General features: G+C 39.6%; 1 protein-coding gene and 1 long non-coding RNA gene across 2 annotated transcripts; both read right to left on the bottom strand.

Annotated features, from left to right (window-relative positions):
* Positions 1–778: 778 nt before the first annotated feature.
* On the bottom strand, positions 779–9,799 carry LOC120736394 (CD226 antigen-like). Its single transcript, XM_040036447.1, has 9 exons — positions 9,793–9,799; positions 9,499–9,593; positions 8,240–8,602; positions 7,557–7,916; positions 7,177–7,397; positions 3,860–6,600; positions 3,691–3,774; positions 1,763–2,125; positions 779–1,524 (listed from the first exon to the last, which is right to left on the bottom strand). The coding sequence occupies exons 3-6, from the start codon at positions 8,397–8,399 to the stop codon at positions 6,586–6,588; spliced, it is 756 nt and encodes a 251-aa protein (XP_039892381.1). The 5' UTR covers positions 8,400–8,602; positions 9,499–9,593; positions 9,793–9,799; the 3' UTR covers positions 779–1,524; positions 1,763–2,125; positions 3,691–3,774; positions 3,860–6,585.
* Positions 9,800–14,012: 4,213 nt separating this feature from the next.
* Positions 14,013–15,178, bottom strand: LOC120736395. Its single transcript, XR_005696496.1, has 3 exons — positions 15,147–15,178; positions 14,903–15,061; positions 14,013–14,769 (listed from the first exon to the last, which is right to left on the bottom strand). It is a non-coding gene; the product is annotated as an uncharacterized LOC120736395 (long non-coding RNA).
* Positions 15,179–18,379: the final 3,201 nt, after the last annotated feature.

Below are 18,379 nucleotides of genomic sequence, written 5' to 3'. Positions count from 1 at the left end.
GCCATATGCCAATGAGAAACACACCAATACCATTGATGTGAAAATACTGAAATTGTTACTTTACAGAGTTGCTAGATGACCAGATGCTGGGGGCAGAGGAAGCATGTTCACTGCAGACCAAGTAACCCATATAGTCATTATGGCGATTGCAAATTATCCTATACTTGGAAATAAACACTTGTGTTTGTTTTGATGTGTTTGAATAAACACCAGTACTTGAAGTTTGGATCCCTCTATGCTTATGGATCTATGACAGAAGTATGAGCTCAAACTGACATAGCCTACCTTGTGCACAGAGAAGCAAAAGCCAGATGTGTTTTGTATTCATACCATCAGTGTGCAGTTGGCGCATTGTGTGCTTAGTAGATGATGGCTTGTGTGTACTGTTTGATACGGAAACACCATTTTTACAAAGGTGTGAAGAGTTAATCTAGCTGTGTTTGCTTTTGCAAGAGAACTACAATGTTTTGATGATTGGGTGACAGGTTTTCTTATTTGTGTGAAGAGTTTTGCAAAATTAGCCAATAGTTACAAAAAATGTGCTTAAGCAATCAGAAAAAACTGTAATATCAGCTTAGGCATCCACAGGTAATGATGCCCTTTGTTTCATGTCTTTAGGGATGGAAAAAGACATGACGTGTTATATGTGTCACCCCCCCCCCCCCCCCCCCACACACACACACACACACACACACACACACCACCCTCCGTCTGGAGGGGTCAAATGTGTAAACAACAGCTGTGGAATGTGTATCTAATTCACTGTCGAAAGTCAAACTTCTCACAGTAAAACATTTTATTGTATAAAACAATAAATAAAATACAAACAAAAACAAAAGTACATGACAAACACAGCAAATAAAACCCCACAAAAACATTCACACTAAGCTTTAAAACAATCACCAAACAGAGCAGAGGATTTAGCTCATCTTCATTAATTTAAATGACCTTGGTCTACATAACAACTTAACCCACATGGAAATAAAACAGGAATGTGGGCGGAAAATGTTAATAAAATTGTTGAGAAGAATAGGAAACAACTGTGACAGTAATTGTCACAGTTCCTGACTCTGTTTTTTGAGTTTGTACCTTTTTTCCATTATATTCTAAGTTCTGGTTCTGGAAGTTACGTGTTCAAGCCACAGTCGTAACTTTTTGGTTTCTGTATCATGTTTATGTTTCCACCTCCCCATTTAGTTTTACATGTGTCTGTCTTTGGCTTCAGTCCTTCCTTTTGCCTCTTGTTCCTATGCATTCTTCCAGTTGTGTTGATTATAATTCCTTGGCTCCCCCTAGTGGGGAATCTGTGTACATTTAAATATAAGATTCACATCCTTGGATTAGATGGTTTTAACATTACTGAATCTGCTGTTCAAAAACGACGTGGTCGCTTTTGGCGCTTTCGTCTTTTTTTGTATTCTAGTAAAATCACAAAGCTAACAACAACAAGAAGTACAACAAAAACTTGCAGAGCAACACCTCCAACCATCTTCCCTCTATCCTTTGTGTGTCCTCCTGGCTGACCTGCAGGTGAGAAACAGGTGTGAGGTGTCAGCTGTCAGGTAGGTGATGAGTGAAGAACAGAACAGAATCCATTTCCTCTTCAAACTGCTGTCAGACATTATCTACTGCACTCTGATCACATCACTCAGACCAGCTGCTTTCTACAAAGTCTCATCAACAACATCTTTAGAAACAAACATCAACAACCAGGAAGCAGCTTCACCTCTGATCACACACACACTCAGCTCTACTCACTCACCTGGAGGATCAACAACATGAAGGTAGATGATGCTGATGGGTTCACCACCCAGATTAGCTCTCTTCCTGCGGTTCCCTCCCCTCACAAGGACACGACACTCGTATGTTCCAGTGTCATTAACCGTCACATCCTTCAGAATCAAAGACACGTCTCCATCCTTCATCTGTCTGTCCTGCAGATCCACCCGGTTCTTAAAAGATGGATGCTGGTTGCTTGGAATAACTTTTTCATCCCAGTGAAAAAGGACACGTTCTTGCTCTAGTTCAGGTTGGATCCACTCAACGCCTTTGATGGTTTTGTTGTTTGGAGCTTGACATGGTAGAGTGATGTCCTGTCCAGACTCAGCTGTGATGTTTTTCTGGTCTGAAAAAGGAAACGACACATAGCCGAGATGTTAAAGTAACTAAAACAGCATCCAGTGAGACAGAGACCAGAGCAGAGAGCTCAGGGGGCTGTACAAGGAACTGAAATTCATGAGTTAATGCACTGTTTTGAACTTAAAGTTCCAGTTTTCATTGGCACAGGGGTGGCTCTATTTTAATCCAGTTCATTTCAATTTGATTTAATTTCATCTTTATAGCCAAAAATTCCAACAACAGTCACCTCATGGGACTTTATATTGTAAGTTAAAGATACTTTAATAATACAGAAACTCTAACAATCAGACGACCACCCTGTGAGCAAGCGCTTTGGCAACAGTGGGAAAGAAAAACTCCCTTTTAACTTGGGGAAACCTCTAGCAGAAGCAGGCTCAGGGAGGTGCGGCTAATTTGAGTTGAGGGGAGAAGGACAGGACAAAAGACATGCTACAGAAGAGAGCCAGAGATTAATAGTAACAAATGCTTAAATGCAGAGAGGTGTACAAACACATAGTAAATGAAGTAAAGAGATTGGAAAGAAAGTGAAAGGACTTCTTTGAGATTTTGAAGATGTTTGAGAAGAAGCTTCTCAGATGAGAGGGGAAACGTCTTCAAGAAACGCAAAGAGGTCCAGTCGCTTTTCTTTCTAAGCTCCTTAGATTACCATGACCTGGATGACTGAGATGCTTCACAGACATATTGAGTGAAGAAGAAACAATGAGTGATCCATAGGAAAGTTTTAAGCCTAATCTTAAAAGTAGAGATAGTGTCTGTCTCCTGAATCCAAACTGGAAGCTGGTTCCACAGAAGAGGGGCCTGAAAACTGAAGGCTCTGCCTCCCATTCTACTTTTAAATACTCTAGGAACAACAAGTAGGCCTGCAGAGCGAGAGCGAAGTGCTCTAATAGGGTGGTATGGTACAATGAGATCTATAAGATAAGATATAAGATGTGACACGGCATACCTTCTGTGACTAGACGAGGTTGGTATGCATGCAGTGGTATGTCACAAAAACAATCTCAGGTATGAGGAAATAAAAAAAAAAGAGGCCGCGAGAGTCAGATAAAAACCGAGTGTAGCAGGTAGAGTTTTTATTATCTATGTTCCTGGATCCTCATCTGCTGGTTAGAATGTTCTTGATAAAAGACCTCAAATCATTTTTGATTTAGGTTTGATTCTATGTCCAGCTGAGATCTGACTGGTCCTTAACCTTAGATAAATAGAATAAAATAGAAGAGCTACTTTACTCATTATCAGTCAGAACATACACCAACTGATGTATTGTGATGACGCAGTACTAAAACAATATAATACATCTAAACAAGAAAAAAGAACCAAAGATATTTGCATTATAAAAATGCAGTCTTTTAACTGTGCACATAAACATAACAGTAAAACTGTACTGGATCTTAGAAACAAATATATTGAAAGGAATAGATACACAGCAACAAAACCCCATTCCAGATGTGTTTCACTGCCCTAATACAACATGATTTAGGAGAGTCCAGAAACAGACGCTGTTTAAAACATGAGGGAATCCTGTTTGGTATAAAATGAGTTTAATCTCACCTGCAGAGACAAGTAGGAGGCAGACAGACAGTAAAGTCCAGCAGAGAGACACAGACGCTACAGCAGGCATTTCACACAGATGACCTAGAATGATGTGAATATTTCCAGAGATAAAAACCTCAGTAAACTACAACTTATCAAATAAAGTGAAAGGAACTGAGAGTTTTACCAGGTGTATGCGGGTGGGTGGATGCCTTCAGCTGCTCTCTATGAATGGATTCTGAGAAAGGTGGAGTCAGAGTGATGGAAGTGTTTCGGAGCTGAGCCCTGAGATCCTGTTTTTCAGCTTCTTCCTGGTATGCAGAGATTCCCCTGCATTCTTTGAATCTTTGAGTGACAGTTGAAGACAGAAGCATGACAGGCCATCAGTTTTTCATTGTAACCCTTACAGCTCACCTGGCTGTGACTCTCAGCACTTCTCAGTTTGTTATAAGTATAGTGTAAAGTGGATAAATCAGTTTCGTGAAAGTTTGAACTGTTCCTTAAAATGATCAAGAAGTGTTTCAGCAACATGAGCAGGAGTCAGGGCCGGATCCAGTGTTGTGTTTGGGTGGGGAACTAGAAGTAAGAGCTGGGTGTGTTCCTTAATAAACAAAACCTGACCTAGAATAGAAGATTGGTGTGTCAAGATGTAGCAGCTGACTCATTACCTGCACATTTCTTGTTTACAACAGGAACACAGATACACACACAGGCTCATATTTACAACTCTGATTCATCAGAACAACGACAGAGTCACCACTGTACAGACATTTCTATTAAACATGCTGCTTTTTGCTGGGGTACTTTCACATTAAAAGCTCATTAATGAAGGAAGGTGTGAGATTTGTAATGTGAAAGTTCAGGAGTAAGTCCTGAGTGTTGGCACTATAGTCAGTGAACTCAGTGAAGTGAGTTTAGGAAAGCCTTTGTGTAATCCTGTCATTGTGTGTTATGTAAACTGCACAGAAACTGTGTGTGTCACTTAGAAACTAACCAACACAAACAAACTAACATGGCAGATTTTTCAACCTTTAGCTAATTGCATGATTTAAATTAATTACATGATCATGATCTAGTTTTATGTGACTAAAAAGTCATAATTTTGACTTTTATTTCATGAAAAAAAGAAAGTAACCACTTGAACATGTTAGCTTAGATTTATAATTTCATTATATTTGACAGTTGCACTAATTCCAGTCATGTGGTGTAACAGGAAGCAGAGTAAAACTATGGCTATCAGTTTAGAGATCGCTGTTTGGATGTTTGTATTTTAAATGCCCCTCCTCCACGGAGATTCCCTCAGTAGTTTAACATGAACACAGAGAGCTGAGATGATTCGGTGTCTGACAAGCTTCAAAAACTCATCAGCTGACTCAAACTGAGCCTGAAGATATTTTTTTAAATCGTGTTTTCCTTTTTCCTGAGTCAGCACAAACCCCACACACTCTGTAAACTCCCACTGAGGCTAGTGATGCAGATTCACATTTAAAGTCTTCCGCCATCTGTTGGTAATCTTGGTGTATTACAGCAGAGCGACATATTTCTGCTACAAGAAACATGGAAGTTATTTTAAAATATATTCTATAATATTTTTAATGATCAGTTCACTGTGGAGTGACACTGATATGCATATTTTATTTTTATTGATCCTGATAATATTGTGCCACAAAGAATTTCTTTTTTTCTTTTTCACCACTTAACATTTCATGGACAGATGGGAAAATAGTAAACTTTAAAAACGGATACAGTCTTTTTTTAAATCAGAGTTTAGCAACAATCAGGCAACTCAAACCCCCTCATCTTTTCTGATTTTTTTTTTTTTACTAGTTTTTCATTTGGCTGGGGTCGGTGTCATTGCTGGTAGCACGAGTCTATACCTGGACCCTACACAGGTTGGCAGTTGGTTGTTGGTCAGTGATGGTCTGGCATATCCTGGATCCTGGGTTCCTCCTGGTGCACAATAATTCCCAGTGCTATGTGGCAAGAGTATGCAGGCAGTTCCTGAAGGCTGAAGAAATTGATGCCACTGACCGGTTCAAAATCCAATTGAACACCTCGGTGACATTAAATTTTCGGTCCACCTCAGATGGTCGAGGAGCTCAGTGAAGCCTTGTTCCAGGTCTCGGAGGAGACACCACCCATCATTAGCATGACCTGATGTTGTCAGGTAGACATACAAGCACATGGGAGCCATCCAAGCTGAGCACCAGTATGAGTTACTGAAAAATGGACCAGCCTTCCACATAATCCTTTCACCTTGATGTTTGATGTTTCTTTAAGTTCAGTCTACTAGATAAGTTTCATTTCCATGAAATTATGTGGCATCCCTTTTAACACGCTACCCACTCCATATCATATACCTGTCTAGCATGAGCTTTGACGTCTGATCTATTTTTAAAGTGCTCCTTTAATTGTTTTGAGCAGTATTTTCATGCGGGAGTCCACAAAACAAGTTTGACCAAAAAAAAAAAAACAAACACACAACGGCAAAACACCTTTCTTTGTCTCTTACTCATCAACTGTAACCAGGCAGAAACAGATGTCAGATAAGATCCAGTAACTCTCTGATCTATCAGAACTGACCTAGTATGAGTGGTTCAGGTTCACCTCCCCAAATACTTACTTTTTTTTTTTTTTTTTTACAGTGAACAGATTTTAATCCGACTGTGATGGAAATACTTGCATAATTTTTTTCTGCTTTAAACCTTGATCTCAAGATTGTAAACTGTAGGAATCTAAAGAATATCTAACTGCCTAAGTGCCAGAAAGGTAACAGAGGTAGATTTTTATCATTGGTGGGTTTTTCTTTTTTTCAATTTTCTCTCTTTTTGTTTGTTTGTTTTATTTTCACTGCAACTGAAAAGTGCTGTCTTTGCCCCTTCATCCATGCTCTTATCACAGGTTTTTTTCTGTTCATGGTTTTGTGATCTGAAAGAAATGAGAGTAATAAATATATCACATAATATAATATATAAGTAATCCTAAATAAATAAATTATTTTTTTACAATGAGTGACGAGTGTAGTTTTCATTGTGAGCCAGCATCTTCACAGACAGTCAAAAACCTCACAGCAGGACTTATGAAATCACACTCAACATTAACACATGTTCACACTTTATTAATAATAAAATAACACAATCGATATAAACTGGGGAAAGGCACAAAAAAATGCATCAAAACTGATGAAGAAAGTTGATAAAACAGGTAACTTCACTACAGAAATGTTCTCATGATCTTCACAAACACAACTCTTTTCCTCCATAGAAAAACATTTAGGCGCTCCAAAGAGATCTCCGTGTTCCCCAAAGGAAAACGATGAAAACTGTCATTTTAACTTATTATTATGATGGTTGATTTCTAACTATTTGCAGACTAGACATACCCACTCACAAACGCCACCAATCCGAACCAGAAAAACTCCAAAGATGGAAAAAACAAACTCAAGATAAGTTCGACATTTACAGCTGACTACTGTCTGCTGGATTCCCGTCACTGTGAACTCACATCTGTCTTGGAAGCATCCGTCTTTTTGCTACGAAAGGTGGGACGAGTGACACGAGTGGAGCGTTTCAGCTTGCTGCTCGTCTGGGAAGTGCTGTTTTTTTCTCCTTCTGTATTTTCTATCATTTTTATGTAGTATATTATAGTTGCGAAAAGAGCAATAGAAAGCACAATAACAACTGTTAGTCCAACAGCCCCATCCTCTCCGTGTCCTCCTGGCTGACCTGCAGGTGAGAAATAGGTGTGAGGTGTCAGGTATACACAAGCTTCACCTCTGATCACAGGCAACATCTTTTTATGCATTTTGAGTTATCAGTTCACAGCCAAACAACTCTGACAATAACTGAATGTGTCCAAAGCCAAAATGAATTCCACTGACTTACCTGGTGAAATAACCTTTAGGTGGATGACGCTGATGGGCTCAGTCTTTAAAATGGCCAACTTTCTACCTTCTCTTACTTCATGGACGACACAACACTCATATGTTCCACTATCAGCAGTCGTAACATCCTTCAGAATCAAAGACACACCTCCATCCTTCATCTGTCTGTCCTGCAGATCCACCCGGTTCTTAAAAGATGGATGCTGGTAATATGGAACAAATTGTTTTTCCCAGTACCAAAGCACATATTGTGCCTTCAAGTCACGTCTGCTCCACTCTACACCTGGTATGAGGACAGTGTTTGGAGCTCGACACGTCAGAGTGACGTTCTGTCCAGACTCAGCTGTGATGTTTTTCTGGCCTGAAAGACAAAACAACACAGAGCAGAGAGGTTAAAGGACTAACCGATCACTATAGCAGCCAAAAAAAAAAAATGTATCATGTTTATTTTTAACTAGTTCTTCAACATGTAGCCCTTTACCAACTTTGTCTAAGTTACTGTGGCCATCTAAGAAGAACACATGTTTGTCCACTTATGTTCTACAGGCTGCAGCCAGTAGGAAATACAAGGCACAAAGATCCAAGCTTTGGACCTCTGCTACATGTTTAACTCAAAAAACTTCAGACATCAACAACCAGGAAGCAGCTTCAACTCTACTAATAAACTAAACTCTACCAACTCACTTGGAGGAACAACAGTCAGGTAGGTGGTGCTGATGGGGTCACTATCCAGACTGGCTCTCTTCCTGCGGTTCGCTCCTCTCTGGACCACGTAACACTCGTATGCTCCCGAGTCATCAGTCGTCACATCCTTCAGAATCAGAGACATGTCTCCATCCTTCATCTGTCTGTCCTGCAGATCCACCCGGTTCTTAAAAGACGGATGCTGATCTTCTGTATCAAGCTTATCGTCCCGGTAAAAAAGGACATATTCTTGCACCAGGTCAGCTCTGCTCCACTCTGCAGCTATGATGGGGTTGCCGCTGTTTGGAGCTCGACATGGCAGAGTGACCGTCTGTCCCGGCACAGCTATGATGATTTTCTGGTCTGAAAGAGGAAACAACAGAGTGGTTAAAGAGATGCAAGTAAAACCAGTCACTACACAGTTGGGAGCTACTGCGAGATAAGTGAGCTTTTTACTGTAAATTGCTTCAGACAAACACAAGGGGCACATTCATTTAAATACATTTCTCTTCAATCAGGCTACCAACTAATATAATTCCCTTACCCATGTTGATCAGCCAATGGGATAGTTTTAGATTTGAAATCAGCTTTTAATGTTGTGTCATATTTCAAATATCAAGTTTCAGAGGAGGTCTACTATGCACTGGTGCACAGCACTAAGTGGTCAACCATCCATTTCTGTGTTTGGGGTCACATCCATTGTATGTGGAAGAAGAGTGAAATGATGAGTCCAACAACTCTCTTTTTTATGTGAAAAGTGAGTGCTCACTGGGCCTGATCAAGAAGAAAAGTTGATGACCTCCATCCAAATGGCCTAGCTTTGCAAGGGAATCCTAATGAATCTCGCTTGCAAAGGTAGGCAGTAAAGCTCAGAACAGCCATTTATGCTTCACTCAAACGACTGATAATGGAGCATTAATCTGGAATCTTGCAGCGAAGTCTACTAAATTCAAGTTTTACATTTTTAAATATCTGTTCTAGCTACTAATGCTGTTTGAAATTCAATGACAGTGACACTTTTCTGTGAATAGTGAAAGGTAAGGTCATGCAGTTAGTTCAAAAATAAAGATCTTTTTTGTCCCAATGAGAAGCTTTTATGAAAGATTATTTTGTTGCCAACTGATTACTGAACCCATCCTTGTGCTAATGACAGACTGCTGTGCAAGAAATGATTCAACCTGACTCGTTATGCTTGAAAAACACAAACTTGTGCAGATGAGCAGATATCAGATGTGCTCTGATGTGAACTTTGACATGACCTGTAGGTATGAGGATATGAAGCAGGTGTAGCAGGAGGAGAGGACAAGCTCGGGTAAACAGAGTGTTAATGCTGTTAAACGACTCAGCTCTCCTCCTGGAAGAAAGCCACATTTCTTTGCGAATCACAGTGTTTGCTGAAACTGCTCTGGAGCAGGAACAGTCATAATTAAGCTTTAACTCTTTAACTTTAGGCATATCTGGCAGGTCATACAGGCCAGTTAAACACACTTTTTTAAACCATGAACAGAATTCTTAAAGAGGTATTATTTTATCAATCAGAAATTCAATCTCACCTGCAGAGACAAACAAGAGGCAGACAGACAGTAGAGTCAGGCAGAGAGATGCAGACGTTACAGCAGACATTGCTTCTTCATTTAAAGTGCGATAAATGTCCAAAAGATGGTGGTATTTTTCAAGAATCACAGAATCCCTGAGTTTAAAATCTGATAAAGGAAGCTGAAAGTCTGTGAGTGTGACAGCAGGTATCTATACTGTTCTTGTCATGGCCATCTGCTGTTTCTCCCTCCTCATTTCTGCCTCTCTCTCTCTCTGCAGGTGAAGAAGAGATTGAGGTTGTCTGGTTCCCTTGTTTGGCCCTGCCCAGAGGCGGAGTCTCTCCTGTTGACTTTGTTACCTGTTTGCCTTAAATTCTTTACTGCAGCGGATTTAAAGACCAGCTTTCGCCTTGTGTCCCCCTCTAGTACTTTGGCATTGCAATGGATACTTCTCCTCTTTCACTTCTACACTAAGAGAAAAAATAGTGATAACCATGTTGAGTTTTATCCCTCCTGATTAATTTTTCTGTGGTTTTACTTTTGCCAGTGTCCTCCATTATCCAGCGTGGCATGCCGTTATCCCTTTTTCATCAGCTTCTGACCTTTATGTCCTTGCCTACTGGAAAATGCATTGAAGGACCAATTTAAAATGTGGCATATTTAAGTTTCTGAAACTCTTCTTTAGCGTGTGAGTAAAATGTAACCATAGTACAAAGTAGGTTGATGTCGCCTGCTTGATGTTTGGCTGTTAAACTGCTGTCATTTATAAAGCAGCTGCTCTGCTGTAAAACTTAGATTAACCAGCAGATGGCAGCAGAATTTAAAAGTTATTAGTAATTCCAAAGTTCAGTGGTGAGCGGTTTAACAGGAGATTGGTGGTTCAGGAGATGTGGTCGAAAAATAAGTCGATTCTGATTCACATGAATTCACAAATTCAGTCTGGTGTGGTTTGATGTTTATTTAAGTTTCCGTTTTAAATCTTTTTAGACACACGAGAAAAACACGCAAGACGAACACTCAAAGCACTTTCACTTTCTGTTGCAAGTCTCATTCACACATACGTTATTGCAAGGATAAATATTGTAATATTCACACACACACATATGCATGCATTGGGGGAAGCTCAAAGTTCAGTATCCTGCCCAAGAATCACCTGACAAACTACCAATCAAATTACCATCTGAACCACAGTCACCAGAACATTTTAACATTTACTGTTCACATTTTAAATTTTAGAACAAATTCACATAAAAGATAAGATAAAATAACGTATACAAGTTAAATAAAAACATATTAAAAATATATATATTGTTAACTTGTGGATCTCCTCTAGTTTGAAGTGCTGGGGAGACCAACTAGAGACCAGCAGCTGGACGTCAGTGGTTGTACTGGTGGACTACTTCAGTGAAGAGTAGACGACGTCTGGCTCTGGTTTAAAGTCTGAACACAAACACACACAGTTCAAACAACAGGAAACATGATTACAAGCTTTGTAGTTCAATCAAGACCTCAGCTGCTCTCTTATTTACACTCTTACTTACATTATTTACAATCTCCACCTCTCTGCATCAAACACAGTCCCAGTTCAGACTAGAGATGGACCGATCCGATATTACGTATCGGTATCGGTCCGATACTGACCTAAATTACTGGATCGGATATCGAGAAAAATAAAAATGTAATCCGATCGCATTAAATATCAGGAAAGCACACCTCACAAAACTGTGCAACACGCCGTAACTCACCTCAGAACGTTAGCACAGTCGGCAGCATAGCATGTGGAGCTTCGCTAGCAACCTGGCATTTCATCTCCAACAAAGTTATCCCGAGAGAAGTAAAGCAAGTGTGTAAGTCATCTCTGAAATGGTTGTAAAGCATTCCTTCTAGCGTTAAGCTTAAGCAAGCGACTGCCTCTCGCTCTCCGGCTGCTACTTCAATCATGAAACTGCTTAATGATCAGCTGATTGGACTTTTCTGTGCGGGACTCCGTCTCTCTTGTTTGCTTTTGGCCCACTTTGCACCAGAAAGAGGAAACCAGCGGCTGAACAACAGCAGCACGTTTAAGCTTGATCAGCTGTTGTTAGAATTTATTTAATATTACTTTCTACTCGAGGATCTTTTTCTACGTAGCTGACGCTGGTAACTGTGCAGGGGCGGATCTAGCAAAGTTTAGCCAGGGGGGCCGATAGGGCATTAACAGGGAAAAGGGGGCACAAAGACATACTTTTCTTTCTTATTCTCATTTAAAATGTCTCGCTTTTAATTATTTAATATTTATCTGAATCTTACACCCAAAGTTTTAATCTGATGTAAAATGTATAGAAGTCCATTACTGCATATAGTAACTGTTAAGTCTAATATACCTAGTAAGCTATAGTACTTTTTCCTTTGGGAAGGTACCATCTGTGCAGTCTGCAATTTTGTTGAAGAAAGATGTTGAATCTATTTAATATTTCTTGAAAAAGAATTGATTTCTGTGCATTTTTTTTCACACTGCATCAAATTAAGGTTGATTACGTCGATTAAGCATCATGAGATGGAGCGTGAGGGGTGGTTCCCTATTTTTTATTTATTTATTTTATTGTTGCTGGGAGTTGGAACCCTATTAGTTAGGTTGCTTAATATTTATGCTAAGTACTCTTTAAAATACCAGAATAGGGAGGATGGTGTAGGTTTAAGTTTATTAGATTGATCAGTATTGCTGAACTATGAAATATTTTTTTTGCATACAGGTATAACAGAATAGCTTTAGTGTAGTTGTTGTTTTAAACTTGAGTATGAACTTATACAAAATGCAGCAAGATATTTAAAAAAAACTGTTTTGTTGATTAAAAAACACTATATCGGATTCATATCGGTATCGGCAGATATCCAAATTTATGATATCGGTATCGGTATCGGACATAAAAAAGTGGTATCGTGCCATCTCTAGTTCAGACCGAGCTCGAGATATGATACGATTCTGTTAGCTTAGCTTAGCATGATGGTGAGCAGGGGGAGCAGCTAGCTTGTTTAAAGTTAAAGATAAAGAGCGGCTGTACCTGGTCCTCCTGGCTCTGATGGCTGTTCGTCCATTACTCATATCTTCAGTTTTCACTGCTGAGTAGACTGCAGCTGAGTAACTCTCTGCAAAATAAAACACCTTTGACATTGTACAAAATCTGTATGACTGTCATATTATTGCAAAGATTGTGCAACATTATGAATAAAACCAATGTAGAGATTGAGCAATAGGTTTTATAAACTGCAGCTTCACACGCTTTTCTTATCTTAACATCTCTGCTATGAAACTGACCACATAAATCTGAAGGATGTTTCTGTGAAAGAGAAAAGAGGACAACCACAAAGCTGCAAACATCTGCTTTTAGTGCACACTGATGCACTTCACCACAGAGCAAAGACCTTCACAACATCAACGCTATTACTGGCCAAACCAAGAGACACTGTGTTGAGAAGTTTCACTATCTTCAGACTACTGTAAACTAGAATCATCAGCAGGATGACTGTATCTGGTCAACATGCCATAAAGAACAAGATAATTATAAACTTTATTATAGCCAGATTCTGATTTTCATTTTGGAGAATTAGAAAGACTGGATTTAAAATGTTAGCATCATAAAACTATAAAAAGACGTCCTTGATGAAATTATTCACTTCATGATGAATTCATGATGGTCTGTGAGCAGAGTTTAAAGAAATCATTTTCCAGATGATGTCTCCATGATCCTTCCCGTTTTTAAAATGAACAGCTCTGTGTTGAAACACCTGCAGCTGAAGTGTTTTCATTCTATCAGAAACAGGATGCTGGACGACTGCAGAGCTGTTAGCTTCAGTTAACCACAGACCACAAACACACAGTCCAGCTCACAGTGAACAACAGTAAGTACAGTGTGAGACTTTAGTCAAAGGAGGCTTGCAAAGAAAAGCGTCTGGACTTCTTTAAGTTGCTTGCCCAGGATGTGAGTGGGCCATCTGCCCTCAGGAATTCGCATGATAAGGTGGGGCCAGGTTTCACAATGAGCTCACCCGAAACTCTGGCTGATTGGGACCCACATCCAGTTTCACACCTTGGCTCAGGCGATTAGAGGATCATCAGGGGTCCTTTAGTCCCTCTGTGGGGGGTTACTCCCACTAGGTTTATATCTGGGACTCTCCACCATTTGACCTTAGAACTGAAGAAGCTTCTCGGATGAGAGGTGAAACGTCTTCAAGCAACTTAAAGAAGTCCAGACGCAAGCTCCTTTGACTACGATGACCTGAATGACTGAGAACCTTCACAGACAGTGTGAGACTTTACAGACAGACGGTTATATTTGACAAAACTGATCAAATTTTACATAAAGAAATAAAATTCATTTATAATCTATAAACATAAACGATTTATTGTGAAAGCGTCAAATCATAAAAATCTTTATTTTACTGTTCAACAATCCACAATTTTACACAAACTGAAATAAAAATACATGATCACACATAATCCAGAATGTCCTCTTAACCCAACACATCATAATGACAAGCAAGTGTTCATGAACCTATATCTGATTTTATTTTCATATTAAACTAACTTTTAGATTTAAATCTGAGGAGGAAAATGTTTGCTTACACACATTGTTACATGTTTGCAGTTCCCTGACTATCTTCACTCCTACTTTCAATACATTATCTCAGATTTTAAGGCTGCATTAAAGCCTTTCTAAAAGCAAATCTAACCAGTCAGTTTCCTGCCTGGCAACGCCTCTAAACAGATATTTGGGAAGTTTTATTGAAATCTACGGCAAATAGATAGAAAATGTCATTTAAGCTGTGAAGTCTGCACATGAAAGAATGTGTGTGTAAAATCAAAAGATTATATATGCGTAAAAATGTGTTATGATGAAAAAAAGAGCCCACTACCTCGGATTTCTCTGGTTGGCTCTTGTTGATTTTTTGATATGTTGATTATACTGCACATGATGTCAGTGATGACTTCATCTTCTCCAGCTTTGTCTTGTTCTGCTAAGATGATCCATTAGATTAACTATCTAAACAGAGATTACATGTTAGAACGTTTGACTGTGATCATATTGAATGTGAACTTTATTCTACTGAACAAACTCAGACATGAAAGATCAGGAAGTCTGAGTCTCACCTTCAGGTTTCCTGTGAACACATCGCCTCACCAGCAGAACCAGTAACACCAGTAGAACCCCAACACACACTGATCCAACACATGACAACACAGAGAGAACTGGAGGAGAGAGTGATGGTGGAGGTGTGGATGTAGGTGGAGGTGTGGTGGTGTGTTCCCCTAAAATGAAGCAAACACAGTCATTAAGTTGTCGTCACATTGTGAATGTTGAACCTGCAGAAACACAGACAGGTGAGTGTGTCACCTGTGACAGTGATCCAGCTGGATGGAGACTCTCCATGACCGCTGATGTCACACTTGTAGAGGCCTTCATCAGACCTGGAAACATGTTGGATGGTCATGTGACCTGTAGGCTGCTTCCTGATGAGGGAGCCATCTTTATAGAAAGCAGCTGGGAGGTTGGAGGGAGTGGTCTTTGTTTTACAGAGCAGAGTGACGTCATCTCCCTCCATCACAGGGAGGACAGGACTCTGCAGGATCACTGATCCACCTCAACACAGAGACAAACTACAGCATTTCATCCATTTACACACAGCTTCATCAACACTAACTCCACACACTCAGCTTACCAGTGACTGTCAGGTTAACCATGTTACTGATGGGACCCTCTCTGGACTCACACCAGTAAACTCCACTTTCTAATGAGTAGATGTGACTGATGTTACAGGAAGAACCAGCTGGTGTTCCCCACTCCTCACACTCAGCTCTGTTGTCTGTTGCTGTGTTTCTCCTCAGAGTCCATCCAGCAGAGCTGTCGTCCTCCTCACAGCTCAGAGACACAAAATCTCTTTCAAAGAACTGAGAGCTGCTGGGACTCACAGTCAGACGAGCTGTGAGGGTTAAAATGAAAAACGATTAGATTTTATTTTTTTCTTCAGTTTTATATGTGAGCTCCATTGTGGAACATGAACCCAATCAGGTCACATCAGTGAGCATTTCTCAGGTTTAAACTGTGACAGAAGAAGGTTACTGACCTTGGTTTGTTGTGCAGCTCAGCAGTGAGATCAGATCTAAAGAGAAATGACACTCAGGTTGATTTGAGCTGAAGATAAAGAACAACTCCACACAAACAGCTGACAAACACAGATAATACACTCTTCTGGGTCTAGGGGTCTCAAAAAAACTAAACGTAGAATCTATCTTGACTAGTTCAAACAGAATGAACACTGTAACCAATTCCAATAACACATGTCCTGGCACTTTGTCTCTAAATTTGGGGCAATTGTTTAGAAAGATTTGTGTCACATTCAGACCTAAAATCAGCAGTTAACCAAACATCACAACTGACTCTAACCACTGCACCACTGTGATGTGTGTACTGTTAGATATGATTTAAAAAAATAAGTTCTCACCACTTTTTCAGCAAATGTGCTGTTGTGCCACTTTAGAATATAATTTACAGATCTTTATATATTGATTTTGTTAATAATTGAATAGAACAAAAAGTTTTGTTGGTGAATTTGATTTGATTGTTAAACACTCAAAGCAGTTCACACAGGTCGGACTAATTATGTTGACTCTAAGATTATATTTTAAAAAATAACACTTAAAGTTATTGTTTTGATAGTGTGCATTGAATGTTCTAAGTATATATAAAACACTACTTTTCACTACTTTTACACAGTAAAGTCATGTGTCCACTGTGCAGCTGTGTTGATATAATGAGTGAATGATTTGATCTTTTCACTGCCTGCTGTGTTTCCTCGACTCCTGAGCAAAGATAAAGAGTCAGTTCAGACCTGCAGTTGGTCCTCATGGTGTTTTGAACTTGAATTCAGCCTGATTTGTTTTTCATGTCTTCTCCTCCATCATCAGTTATCAGGAGAGCAGACAGTCAAAGTACAAGAATTCAAACAAACACAGAGATTCTACTTACAGAGCAGACACAGCACAGATGTTTCCTTCATCGTCCTTCTCACTCATTTGAGCTTTTTTTCATTTCCGTCACTGACACCAAGTAAAGCCCGCCCTCTTCCTCTGAGTCTGTGTTTTTTCTGTTGGTACAAAGGCGGTGGTGGGTAACTCGATTTTTTACTTGTGTACAGATGCCTATGCTAAATTATATTCAAATATAAACTCAATGTCAGTGTCAAAGATTCCCTCAGTCTGGTGTTGATGAGCTGTGATTTCGTTAATGAACAAATTCAAATAACCGTTAAGTGGTTCATTCAATTTTATAATGTCTTAGTGGTTAAAGCTTTCTTTTGGGTGTCATGTTTTTAGTATTTTTGTTTGTGAAGCACTTTTTAATATTTCCCTTTAAAGGGACTGTATAAATAAAATCTTGCTTACCTCACTGATCAGTATGATGTGAAACACAGGAATCAAACCAGGGACGCTGCTGTTATGGAGCTGAACTGGAACCATTCAGACACTGAGGCCCTCTGAACACATTTTAATTACAGCTGTGCAGAGACACACTGATGACTGACTGGAACATTATGATTCACAGATTATTGAAATGCTACCCTTCAATGTTGCCACTTGAGTGAGATATTTGACTTTAAATCTTGACATGGATACAAGCAGATCATCAGTGAGAGTCACTTAATATTAAAATTAGTACCATCCATTCGCTTCCGCTTATCCTTTCCAGGGTCGCGGGGGGCGCTGGAGCCTATCCCAGCTGTCATAGGGCGAGAGGCAGGGTACACCCTGGACAGGTTGCCAGTCTGTCGCAGAGCCAACATACAGGGACAGACAACCATTCACACTCACATTCATTCACACATTCACACCTAGTGACAATTTGGATTATCCAATTAGCCTATCCCCACAAGCTGCATGTCTTTGGACGGCGGGAGGAAGCCGGAGTACCCGGAGGGAACCCACACAAACACGGGGAGAACATGCAAACTCCTTCTTGCTGTGCGGTAACAGTGCTAACCACCATTCCACCGTGTTAAATTAGTACCATCAGCATTAATCTTATTAAAAGGACGTTAATATCATAACCGTATTAAAGCAGCAAATCTCAGTTAGTTAGCTATCGCGGATCGCCCTGCGCGTGGGGCTTGTTGTATTACCTCTTTATTTCCCTTTAACTTATCTCATAATTGTAAGGTAAATAGATTTGTGGGTTAAATAGCAGAGTTGAGTATGTGGGTTGAAACCATCACAAAATTGTCAAATTTTCTCTGGCACAATGTATTGTTACAATCAAAATATAACTGATCAAACACAAATTTCCTTATTCTTTGTGACTTTTTAGGAGTTTATATGTCTATAGTGGTCCTGAAACAGGCTGTGGGCAGTCTTTGTTTAAGGGCTTCCTCATCAGGTTGTAATAAATGTTTTTTGGAAATATTTTAATAACTCACATATCCTTGCATTGATATGTTGGTAACACCGAGATTTATACCTCCAGATGAGTCCAGGTGACCTTATAACCCAGGCTTCTGTTTAAACATCCTCACTGTTCTTAAATGTTGGACATCATGACATTTTCATGGCTCAGTGCTTTAAAATAAGAGAACC

This window comes from Simochromis diagramma, unplaced genomic scaffold, assembly GCF_900408965.1.
Source record: "Simochromis diagramma unplaced genomic scaffold, fSimDia1.1 OVJJ01000619.1, whole genome shotgun sequence".
Taxonomy (NCBI): domain Eukaryota; kingdom Metazoa; phylum Chordata; class Actinopteri; order Cichliformes; family Cichlidae; genus Simochromis; species Simochromis diagramma.
Note: the sequence above shows the minus strand (reverse complement) of the source record. Positions and strands in the feature narration are given on the sequence as shown.